Source organism: Camelus dromedarius, chromosome 13 (assembly GCF_036321535.1).
Source record: "Camelus dromedarius isolate mCamDro1 chromosome 13, mCamDro1.pat, whole genome shotgun sequence".
Classification (NCBI taxonomy): Eukaryota; Metazoa; Chordata; class Mammalia; order Artiodactyla; family Camelidae; genus Camelus; species Camelus dromedarius.
The window spans coordinates 69,811,061-69,824,129 of record NC_087448.1 but is presented as its reverse complement, the minus strand read 5'-3'; the positions used below and the strand labels follow the sequence as shown (position 1 = coordinate 69,824,129).

Sequence of the window (13,069 nt, the reverse complement as noted above, 5' to 3'; positions counted from 1 at the left end):
TGCCATCTTCACACGTGCTTTTGGTTTTTTGTTTTTGTTTTTCCCCTTTGGGCGAGGCAGGAAGGCTAGAGGGGGCTGGAGCTAGTTAGACTCTGGTAAAAACAGCTTCCTTCCTGCGCAGGCCTTAACAGTCAAGGAGAGCAGAAAGCTCTGGGATTTAACAACGGCTACTTTCCCTCTCCCCTGAGGGGACGCAGGAGAGGACTCTGCTCAGATTTTCACTGCGAGAACCTGGGGGGGCCCCTCATGGCTGGACTTTCACACATTCTTCTCTCTCAAGGGAGTCCACGCTCAGATTCCAGCACCTGGCCGACTACTCATTAGCTATTCCTACCAGAGGCGAGCTGCATGGGTGGTTTCTGGGCAGCTTCCTTCTGGGTACGCTCTGCGTCTCAGTATCTGCTGCCTCCAGTTCCCAGTTCTGTGTGCCCTGTGGTCTCAATTCTCTCACGGATCCAAGAAGAGCTGCTGATTTTCAATCTTTCAGCTTCTCTTTTGCTGAGACAGGAGTGATGATGTCCAAGCTTTACATGCTAAAGAGGCTAAACTACTTTTTAAAAGAAAAATTTTTTGTATCTCTCCAATTATTGACTAAGACTAATTTGCTAGGAGTAAACTTACTGCATCAGAATGGGGAAACAAACTTAAGGTTTTTCATGCATACTGCCACACTTCCTTCCAAAGAAGAGTGAAAATTAGCAAGAGGAGACTGCACTGAAATGGAGCGGGCAAGCCAGAAGGGGGAGCCCGTGTGCACACGTGACCCCACCTCAGTCCCAGCAGGGAGACACACCTGCATCTGCAGCAGGAAGTGACTCGTTCTACTGCCGGCAGGAAGAAGAAACATTTTCTCCTACTTGGCAACAGCTCAAGCAATGAAAAGCCACTACACTTCAAGCTCCCAGTTTCCTCCAGCAGGCTTTTTGTTTGTAACAGCCCCCTCAACTTCCCCTTCTCTTCCATAAGAGTTTTCCCTCCTTTGCTGTACTGGACTTGCACGTGGTTTGGTTATTGATGCATGTTGCAAATAGCAGTTCTTTGCTCCTCCCACCAAAACCACTTTGCTGATAAAATAAGTGGCTGCTTTACTGTTTTAGATTAACAGAAGCTGTACCAAAATAATCTAAGCGTATTTTCACCACCTTATTTTCCTTCTCATAAGCCTTCATTGCTCCCTCTTTGGTTCAAGATGAAGTCCACTCATCTACACCAAAAACACATTTCTCTGGTGGCTGCACAGGGTCACTGAAATCCTCTGCACAACCTGGCCCTTACTCGTTTTTCAATTTGATCTCTCACCACCCTCCAACGCCATCCTTTGGTTCTAATGACTGGCGAACTAAAAGTCCCTGGGACATGCCATGATCACTCCTTTTGTTTTTGTTCATCATCCCTCAGTATTAGTAATGCCTTCCTAAACCTTTTCAGTCTTCTTCAATTCAGTCTGTTCTTCTCACGGCTCACCCAGGCCTGGCCCATTTCACCCATCCCATATGTAGCTATCCACAGGGCAACACCTTCAGCACACTCGGAAAGATGTCAGGAAGCCAAGAACTTTCCACAGAGCAGGTCTGCAGAGGATGGGGCATATCTAATCTCTGCAAAGTGAAAGGGACTAGTTTAGATAAATAAAACTAAGAATCTCTGACAATTTGGGATAATTGAGAGTTGAGTTTATGAACTAAAATTATGTAATTATAGCTTTTGGAGTTTTGCTTCTAATTCTATTTTTCCAGCTTTTTTTTTTTTTTTAAAGAGTGGAATCATGACTACTCCATTATATGATCCTCCTAATTTAAAACCTCAATACCCCTCAAAATAATATCTTGGATCAATTAGTTATTTTATTAATAATTTATTTAGTGACAGTTAAAAACTTACCTATTTTCCCCCTCTTTAGAAAAACAACAAAGCAGTATAGAAAATATACAAAGCAACTATTTCTTACATAAATGCATCAACAGATAAGTAAATAAAACTTTAACTAGTGTTGTAAAGGATGAAAAATCTAAATAATTAAGTAAACGCATGGCACAAAGAATGATGATAATTAAAACGAAGAAAAGCTGTTACCAATTATGAAAAAGAGGTTTTTCAGTCTTAACATTTGATTTTTTTAACTTAAAAAAAAAAAACAGAAAAAAAACTTACGTTCGATGCGCTCAAACATGACCGAAAAGAGGAAGTCTCGTGGTGTCATGTAACACTCTCCCTCATGCTCCAGGGACGCAAACTGCAGGAAGCGCTGTTTACGAAGGGACGACTTCCCCATTGTCTCTCCATAGTCAACATTTTTCTAGAAGAAAAAGAAATTGCAATTTAAGATCATTTTCTCAGTATTATTCCCTAACTTAGCTACTTTTAGAGTAATCTTTAAAGAGTAATTTTTGTGTTGAGGTCTAACGACCTCCAAAATTTAAATCGTTTCTGGAGCAAATATTTACTGATGGCCTGTTCTGAGTGTGAAGGCACTGAGGATACACGGTGAATGGGACTGATCGGAGGGAACTCGCACTCACCAGCAGGAGCACGACGATTAATGAATACATGCATAAAACAATGTAAGACAGCAAGAAGTGCCATGAAGAAAGTGGTGAGAAGTAACAGTTTAGATAGAATAGACAAGGAAAGCCTCTCCAAAGAGGCGACCTTTATGGAGACTAAGCGAGGGCCACCTCGCGGGCCCTGGGGCTCTCCGGAGGAGGAGCGCCCTCAGCAAGGGGTAAGGTGTGGCAGGAGATCAGACCAGAGGGCGAGGAAGGCAACAGATCATGTAAGGCTGTGCTTTCACAAAGATAAAATATTCCCTGCCCGAAAAACAGCTCTGCTGTTGGAAATCTATTTATATCATGGGTGGAAAGTGCCAGAAGAACAAGAGAACGGGTAAAACACTGTCAGTGTCAGCGCCTGTATCCCGGGCAGCGGGACACAGGTTGGACCCCAGTGCTGACAGAGACAGTACTGAAATCTTTATTGCTGACCTTTCACTGAGCACTTACTTTACACACTGCGCTCATCAGGTACTTTCCAGGGAGTACTTAGTTCATCCTCACACTAACTGAACGGTAGACACACAGCAGACAGGAAAGCTGTGCAGTAAATGGCAGAGCCAGGAAAGAAAACCTGGTGTGTCCGACTCGAAGCGTTTCCCTCTTAGCTACCACACCATCCTCGTCCCCGGGGTTGGGCACTGTGTCCGAGGCAGACTGGAAGAAGATGACGTGCCAGTTAACACAGACACCAAGGTCAAAACAGTAATCCTGACACAGGAGGTATTCTCTGTGAAATCCAACAGCACTCACTCTGGACTGCTCTCCTTAAGGCAATGCTCTAACTTGGACCACAACATTAGTCCTGGACACATCACTTCCTTCTCACACAGACAGACAAGTGTTCTTCAGTGAGTGCTGACCAAGACTGAAATGGGGGAAAACATGAATTTTAGTTGTTTAAACCTCCCCAAATTCAAAGCCGTCAACAACTCCTTTATAGAGGACCTCAGTATCTAACTAGTACTAATTTTCTCTCACCAGTTTGACAGCTGGTTTCCTCGAGCAGCGAGTTTTGTACCCCTTTCGTGTTCCATGCAGAGCCTACCTGAGTACTGGACAGACCTGAACACTCACTAACACTGCTATGATTGTGTCACTACCTTCTCTAGAACTTGCCTATTCATGTCTTTCCTTCTCTTTCCCCTTAAATTACTATTATAAAAATAACTCAAGGGGCATGTTTTAATTATATGAATCCATACTCTTATCCTAGTAATCAGAAAATTGATTTTCATTAGTATTTTCTGAACATACCATACACGAGGCAGATACACTATCATCTGCTATATTACCAAGTTGGTAAGTGCGTTTCTGTAGGAAAACAGTGGTAAACAAGACAAACACTAAGTCCTCCTGGAACGGACTGGTACTTGTTTTGGCGGTGAATTTACAGAAAATGTACAGATGGGACAGGGAAGGGGAGGCAGTAAGAGTCTTCCCAGTGGATGTCATAGCACTGACAAAGTCAGATACGAGACAGGAAGGACAATACAGTGTCCTGAAGAACAAAGGAAGCTGAACATGAACATACACATTATTAGTTTAGAGAATATTTGTATTTACTATACTAATGTTACTATATAGTCTATTAAGATATTTTAAAAAGTAAATAATCTACACTGAAATATAGTATATGTATTTCCAAATCTTTAAACAACTGTTGGCTCTTTTATACTAACATCTAAGTTGTTCATGACTAGTTAAAAAAGTACCTTTTACCAACAACTTAATTCTTTTTATACGAACAAATTCTCCTTTCCAAACTTCAGCCAACTAAAAGGGACCGGTTCCCCCTCCTCCTCCAACAGTTCCGTGACAAGCTGGCTCGCTGCTGCACATCCCTCTCGGTTTTCCTGTCCTCTGCCCCATGGCAGTCTGACTCTTCCTTGGTCCTAACCTATAGTGAAAATGACCCGGAAGTAAAAACGCAAAGCTCCCACTCTCTCATGACAAGACATGAAAACTATTCTTAAAGAAATCCTGTTTTTACTTCTGGGAGATTAAGACCCTAAAAATTCCTCTGTCTCACGTTACCATATTTTATATGCCTGTATGTGTCTATAACTTGCAGAAGTCTTTCTGCAGTCTTGAGAGGTGTCAATTATTCTGAAAGGCATCATCTTAACATGCTGATCGCCATGTCATCCAAATTTGGGTGACGGCTGTGTTATCAGAGGGGCACGTGATCCACAGTAGGCCATCAACATGTGACTGGGCTGTTTTTCATCTCTTCCAATTTTGGTTAAATATCCTCTCCAGGATGAACAAGAAAAAGTAGAGAAGGTGAAACTAAAGCCCCCTTTCCTGTGTTGATCTCATGCCATGATTCAGCACTGACTCTTAATCAATGCACCAATCCAATAAAGTTGGTTTTTCAGTTTCAAAATGCCAGCATATGAAAACTATTACATTATAAAGGCCGAAGTCAAGTATACACGTGGCAGAAGGGAGATTCAATAGCCTGACAGTGAGATGGGAGAGAAACATTAAACAGACCTGGCCACACCAGTCTGGATCAGTCAGCGTTATCACAGCCGGTAAACGGGCTCTAGGTCTATTTACGCTGATACCGGCCTTCAGTCACTGAGGCACTGCTAATTATGCAGGGAATGTTCTGTCAGAAACACAGGAGAGTATGTAATGTAGTTTAACTGTTTTTAATGTAAATCTTGCATAAAAAAGATGTTGGATTGCTCACGAGGGTAATTTTAGTTGTCTGGAAGATTCACTTACACGGCACAACTCACACTCCACTGATGCTGTGTAAATTCAGCATCACTCCCTAATCTACTACACACACCCAGAGCACTCTGTAGAATGTGTGCTACGTAGCCACACCAGGGCTACGTCCACGTTGACTGAAAATGACGAGAGCTGGGAGTGAAAGCAGAATGTCTTTCAGAAAAATACACGTAGACAGAGTCTGGGCTTGTCACGAATACTACTACATGTCAAATAAACCACAGGATGCCAGTCTTTTCATCTTTCCAACACTGTTAACATAGATGTTTAAAAGAACCTTCCACTAGTGTATTCTCAGTCATTATATAATGAAACGTCACCTACAGGAAAAGCATCTATACCAACCATTCAGGACGCTGCGCACAGCTTGTGGGGTTTCAGGATGTCAAGGGATGTGACTGTTGTCTCCCGGGGCTAAATCAATCCCTTTCAAAGATAAGAGGTGTCGTAAGGCAAACCATAATTGTAAGCAATTTATTTAGGGTGTAAATTTCACTATAAACATTGCTATTCATGTCTAAAAACCTCTTTGGCTCCAAGGGCTGTTTCAAGACTATGGTGAGAATCTCAGCACTGAAGGGAGCCGGAACCTCCAGGTTTCATGTATATTTCATATGTGTGTATATATACACATATACACATACATACCTATACACATACACATATACACATACATACATATACACATATCACATATACACATATATACGCATATACACATACACATATATACACATACATATATATGCATGTATACATATATACACATGTACATATACACATATACACAAATATACACATATATAAATATATAAAATGTATTTATTTTATTTTTATATATCACTACAAAACCCAAGTATGCCTTTTTTCCTTTGATTTTTGGTTTTCACTCTCAGTCTATGTAATAATCCATTTGGAAATAAAATCTGGGACGGTCCTTTCTCCATGCTAAGAAAAAAGGTATGATGCAAATTCCTGAGACTTAACTCTTAATAAAATCAAACGGTCATTAAAAAAAATCACCACCACAAAATAATGAGAAAGCACTGAGTAAATTTTCTTAAAACCTCCCACCTATAATCTGACAGAGAACCAGAACCAAAAGCAAAAAGTAAGCCCACCCATGCTGAAGCCAGCTCCGAACCTTCACTTCTAACTTGTAGAAACACACGGATCATCTGGATCCAAGTGTAAGACAGCAACTAGGAAAGAAAACGACGAGAAGGTCCTAGAAGACTTTGCAGATTAGGGAGCCTCGTCTGGCTGTGGGCGTGGCACCCTGCCCGTGAGCAGCACGGCTCCCACGGGGATCTCCTACAGCGGTCCAGTGCACGCACGGCAGCGGAGCGCACCAGGGACGGGAGTCCTCCAGGTGCGCAGGTACCTGGACGCCAGGGGCTGCGCGGTCGTGCCCCTCCTGTCCCTCACTGGCCGCCGCAGGCCCCGCGCTCGCCTCTCTCCTCCCGCATGCTGCCAAGGGAAGGACCAGCACCAGCAAACCAGCGTGCGCTTGAGCAGAGGGAAATACTGACCACACTGACCGAAAACCTAGCAACTCTGTACCAGGGCATCTCTCTAGGGAGGCAGGCACCCCAAGTAGGGGAACAGAATGAACCCAAAGGCCATCGCCGCGGGTGGGAAAAACCCCAAATGGGCAGAGGCAGAACGCCGGAGCAGATCTCGGACAGAGATGTGCTCCCGACCCCAGAGCCGGCCAGCTCCTGTTCCAGTCCCTCGGGCAGCGGAACCACTGATACAGGGATACATGCTAACGCCCTGCTCTCCAGCTGCTGAGGACAGGGGGGGCTCCGTCCAAGACAGAAAGGGGTCAAGGTTATATATTTACACTGTTCTTGGCGAATAACATATCTGGCTAGGACATCTCTTTAAAACCTGATGGGCCTGTACAGATTCTGTGGAAAAATGAAGCAACAGGAAACAACAATGAAAACCAAATACTGAAAGAAAGCAGAAAAACAATCACAGAAAACGCAATGTGATGGGCTTTAACATGTCGGAGAGCAAAGGCAAGGCGTAGGATGACAAACAGGTGAAGGGCAGCTGGCAGAGCTACGCAGAGGAAACGGGACAAGAACACCAACAAAACTACAAACCTCACGAAGCACTGAAGACCGGAGTCAACGCAGAAACATACAAATTCATGAGAAGGGAAAAATCACACAGAGGCAGAAGAAAAGCAGAGAGAAGAGTGTTTAGGGAGAAGGACACGCACAGTGAAACCTGCCGGGTGTCAGGAGGAGGAAGAGCAAGCCCAGAGGGGGAGCGCCATTGAAGCCCTGGGAGACTGACCGCCCTGCTCGGCCGCCCGCGGCCCTGGGCGAGTCGGCTCTCAGGTCTGAGCAGTCCTAGAGGGCCTCCGGGGAGACTGACCGGCTTCAGTTCTTTCAGGAAACCTAAATAAAGGAGATGTTAGAAAATAAATAAGGTTAAATGATGCCCTAACTGCTGGATCCACCCTCTTAAAAGCTGTTCTCAGAGACATTAACATAAGAAAGCACCGCACTGAAGGATTAGGCGTGATTTACTTCTAAGATTATTTAAAGACACGTCACCTCTGCATGTTCCATGAGGAAATCAAAGCAGTGTAAGGGGGGTAGCTTGGCCAAGCTATTCGACCTGAAAGGCTGGAGAGAACTTTCTGCCCTCCTTGACCCCATCTCATTTGCTGAGGTTCAGGAGAACCATTCCAGCAGGAAGGGCGAAGCGGTTCCAATCCTGCCCTTCATCTGAATGGGATTTCAGAAGCTACTTCAAGCCGACACTGCTGGCTGACGCACCACACACATAAACATCAGGGGCAGCCCCTTGGAGGAGGAGGAGGACGAAGGTGACAGAGGGAACGTGGTCCCGGAGATCAGAAGGGCTGCAGAGGCCTACTGTCCTAAACCACCCCCGCCACCGGCTGGGCCGAGCTCAGTCTTGGTGGGTGGAACGTGGTGTGGGTGGGCTGAGTTCCGCCTCCCAGTGTGGAGTACTTCTCAAACCTCTGGAGCTCCAACTGCAGGGAAGGAGGGCAGAGTAGTGCTGGGGCTGGGGCTGCACTCAGCACGTGAGACCCGTGCACATGGTTCTGATTACACGTAAAACACTCCATGGCTTCCAAGGATTACTTGTAATGCAGTAAAAAATGTGACAAAGGAATTAAGAGCAATGAGTGATGTGAACTGGATAAAAGAGATCTTGGAAAGCTGATGACTTCTGTTAAAACATTTCACTAGTTTATTGCCTTTGAACAACAGGTGCTTCACCATCCTGTCTCTACTTTTTATCCACGAAGTGACAAATTGGAAAAAGTTCTCTGCTCTGCTCTTTGTTGAACATTCTTTGGTCTCTGCATTTCTCAGGAAGAAAGTGGGAAAGAAAAGATCCTCCGTACAACGTGTCCAGTATGTCCAACGTACACACATCCCATTAGGCAAAATGCAGCAAGACCTATGCATTTGGGGTCTTTATTTTGGAATTTGTAACAATCTGGATAAAATGTAATTGTTTTGTTGTCTTTGAACTTTCTGTGGTGTAATTAAAGAACAGGTTTTCTTCTGAAAGAAAACTTTATAACTGGAAATTTTCAGTCATTAGAATGTTTCCATTTTGTTTGGAATCATGGAGATTTTACTGTACAAGAAACAAAATGCTACCCGACTAAATTAGAAACGTTCCTGCCTACGCTGTGCCTCATGCTGAACTGTACAAAGTGACAGAGGGTTATTGAGGAGACAAAAGCCATCCCCAGGAAAACTGGGAGCTCTGGAACCATTCCTGTGGCTTCTGAAGATCGTCTGATCCGGTGATGGCCTGGTCCAGACTTCCTTCCAGAGACTGGATTTTCTTAGAGAAGTCAAATGGCATATGTTTACATATATTAATTTAAAAAAATACCATAGTGCCACAGCCATCTGTTTGAAGAAGAGCGGCCACTGAGCGGGACGCTGAGGAGTCAGGAAAGGAGCGTCTTCTCTCCCGGTAACTGCTTCCCTGTCCTGATGTGACTGCTGAGCAGAACACTCGTTTCCCCTTCCCCTATAATCACCTCTCACGAGGTACATTACAACTACATACATTTTTGCTTATGCTCTAAACAAGAAGTGTAAACTAGGTTTCACATGATTAAGAAAAAAGACTAGAGCCTTAACCGAGATCTCAACACCTTCCTGAAGCTTCGTCAGCATCACTCACCGCACCCACAACTGAGCAGTGCTTTTCGTGAGAAACGACTGAGTTGCTTTAGCTCATTTCCCTACACAGAGGTAACCACCACTCTGAGACTGCTTCCCCCACCATTTAGCATCAACTTACTGAATAACCACTGCGTGTCTCCTGCAACCACGCTCTGCACACGGATGGACTGACACCCGGACAGGCGCTTCCGTCCTGGGGGGGCCGGTAACAGAGGTGGGACGTGCCAGGCAGAAGCAGGAGAGGAGCACCCGGAATTCAGCAAACGAGAAAGCCGCACGATGACAAATTCCCACCTCTGATAGTTATGTCTCCAATGTTATTTATCAACCCTGACATTCTCACTTCTTTCCTTTTAGAATGAGAGGTACACACACACCCTGGTGTTCACAGCAGCACTCTTCACAACAGCCAGGACACGGGAGCAACCCAGTGTCCATCGACAGCGGGCTGGATAAAGAAGCTGTGCTTTACCCATACAGCGGAACACCACTCAGACATACAAAGAATGAAACAATGCCATCTGCAGCAACGTGGATGGACCTGGAGATTGTCATTCCAAGTGAAGCAAGCCAGGCAGAGGAAGACAAATATTATCTGGTATCACTTATATGTGGAATCTAAAAAATGATACAAATCAACTTATTTACAAAACAGAAACAGACTCACAGACACAGAAAACTTATGGTTACCAAAGGAGAAGAAGGGGAGGATAAATTGGGAGTTTGGGATGAACAGATACACACTGCAATGTATAAAACAGATAAACAACAAGGATTTACTCTATAGCAGGACGAACTAAAAAGAGAGATGGAGAGAGGGAGAGAGGGAGGAGGAGGAGAAGAGAGATGCACCAGACTGGTATTTTTCATTATTATATAATTAAATTTAAACAGAAAACTACCAACAGGTCTGGTATCAGTAACTTTATCTGGACTGTGCTCTCTTCTTTGGGCAGCTGAGAGGTACAGTGAGCGTAACAGGGAACCTTTTGTGATACAAGCTATGATCTAATTTCAGGAACCTTATACACCCATGCAAAAAGGTCTCCTCAGAATGGAGAACTTCCAGAAAGCCTGAGGAAAGGCTGCTATCAAAGGGCTGGGTCAGGAACAGAGGCTCCGCCAGCGTTAGCCACACTTAGGACACGGTATCCGACCTCACACACAGGATGGAGCGTGGAGGGGATGGGTTAAGGGCTCCCTCAGGCCAGCCTCCCTCCCGTCCCTTCTGGGGAACAGCTGCGGGCCAGAGCTGTATTTTACAGTGTGGGCTTCCATTCCAGAAGGGAGCGGACTCATCCACACAGTATTCTGCACTGCTCCCCCCAGCCCCCACCTTCTGTGTGACCCACTCTGGCTTCCCTGCCCCCTGCTCCCAGCAAGACTGTCCCTCACTTACAGGAAGACCCCGGCGAGGACGGCTTTTCAAAGCTTGTGGCTGAACACTGAGGGCAGTCTGCCTCTTGGCCACCAGGCCCCAACAGTCCCACGGAATTTGGACATAGACTGGAATTAGTTAAAAGAAAAAACCAAACAGCAACATGCTGCTTGCATGCAAACAGAAATTTTATCCAAAACAAAAACAGAACAAAGTTTCTGAAAACTTTCAGGTAAATGAGAAAATAATGAAAGCTTAAACGAAGGGGCAGATTTGCAATTTCTTATTAAAAACAAAAATTACACTTCTATTTTAAAATTCCATTGATACTATTATTTTTATGAATTGGTCTTTGTACAAAACAAATACTGTACTAATTTAAAACGTCAGCCTTAGTGTTGGTCACGGCTGACGCGCCTTTCCTGGAAATGACAGGTCTGTGGTGCGTCTGGGCTCCAGTCTTCACCTGGCTGCCCTTGAAGAGCTTTGATACACCTTTCCTGATCTTCTTTCCTGAAGACAGATCAAATAGCCACTTGCTGCTTTGGACTGGAATGAAGAAACCTCACAAAGCACGTAATACAATTAGTTGCTTCTTGGCTCCTTTTTCATTTGGCTAACTTGTTTGTTGAGGTTTCTGGTAGTTTCTGCCTCTAACAGTCCCCCCCCCCGGGCACCCACTTCGGGTTAGGTGTCCTCTGGTGTGAGCATACAGAACTCAGCAGATGCTTCTCAAAGCCCTGACGACTCTGCGCTGGAACTGCTGCCCCTACGATGACTTCCTCAAGGACAGAATGTACCTTTTCTCTGTATCCCAGTGCCTAACACATGGTTAATATTGGTAATAGTTTAAAAAAGTGTATCAGGAATGAATGAATCTTTGAGAATGGGAACCAATTCCAAACTCAAATTGTAATACTAAAAAATAACAATTTAAAAACAGATCTGTCTTTGAACCAATATGCAAAGGGTTTTGTGCATATTAAATCTTATTCACGACTTATTAAAACATCTTTGGATAGCCAGGTACGCGCTCTGCCAGCACGACTGTGCCTGCGTATGCTGCCCACAAAGAGAAATAAAGGCCTGTCTCCTTTGATTACAACCACAAATTACTGCACACTGCTAATCACTTTAGATTAAAGAAGTCTCCCTAACAAGAGCAGAGGTAAAGCCATGGACAGGTGGTGGCAGCATTAACTGTACCCAAAGCATTTGGTCTTATTGTTTGCCTGCTGCAGAAGTCATGGAATCTCAGACACTCTGAAACTGGGCTGCACCAGCTGCTGCTCACTTTCCATCTGGAAATCTGAAAGATCTGATCAGTTTCAGGCCCTATACCATGTTTGGTTTAGGCTGTAATGGATTTTTTCAGCTTCAGTTTGGAGTTCCGTGACATAACATAACACAGTATGTCTAAGACAAAGTTTTACTTAAATGTCCTTATAGGAAATGAACAGGGGATGAGCTAAACATTTTACCAAGCGTCAGCAAAACAGGTCAAGAGACTGCTTTAACAAAAAAGGCCCTGAGGTGCATGCCATTCATATTTCTGCTCATGTTTATAAATTAAATCACTAGTAAACAAAATAACACATAGACTGCATGATACAAAAAAGTCTTGCACAGATACAATGATCTATTTTGGCAAATTAATTCATCGCTTAAGCAAAGCTCTGCTTTCTATCTGTGAAGTAAGGACACTGACAACAGAGTATTTAAGACCTGGCAAGGATTTGCCAAAGTCTCCCTTTTTGCTTTACCTGATACTTTGGACATATTTCTTGATGAGATATTCATGCTTTCATTTCGTAATTTCTGGAGATTCTGTAACAGTGAAGATTTAAAAAGATTTCATAATAGAATTTCTGTATAATGACTGAAAAACTGAACAGACTGTTTTTGTTTGTTTGCTTTAAGGTAGCGCCAAGCACAACTAAAGTACTCAACTGCTAAATAAATAAGCTGAAGAGACCTTCCCCTTTACCACTTCTACTCTACTCCTCCACCACCGTCTTCGCCTTTAAGAGCAGCTGGCGTCAGATGAGGAAACCTGAGTGTCTACATGTCAGCCTTCAAGCAGTGGGAAGAGGATAAAGCTGTGCCCGTGACTCACATACTAGGTCAGCAGGACGCCAGCATTTGCCCAGGCAACAGTGAGGCCTGCACCCAACAGGCTAGCTCCCTCCGTGCCTACC

The 13,069-nt window shown here is 44.2% G+C and overlaps 1 protein-coding gene across 3 annotated transcripts in view; it reads right to left on the bottom strand.

Moving 5' to 3' along the window:
- MICU2 (mitochondrial calcium uptake 2) overlaps positions 1-13,069 on the bottom strand; it is a 71,574-nt gene that overhangs the window by 48,924 nt on the left and 9,581 nt on the right. For all 3 annotated transcript variants that reach the window (XM_031465730.2, XM_064493275.1, XM_064493277.1), the window contains exon 2: positions 2,152-2,296. In XM_031465730.2, the coding sequence (XP_031321590.2) occupies positions 2,152-2,296 (145 nt within the window). The remainder of the gene's footprint in view (positions 1-2,151; positions 2,297-13,069) is intronic.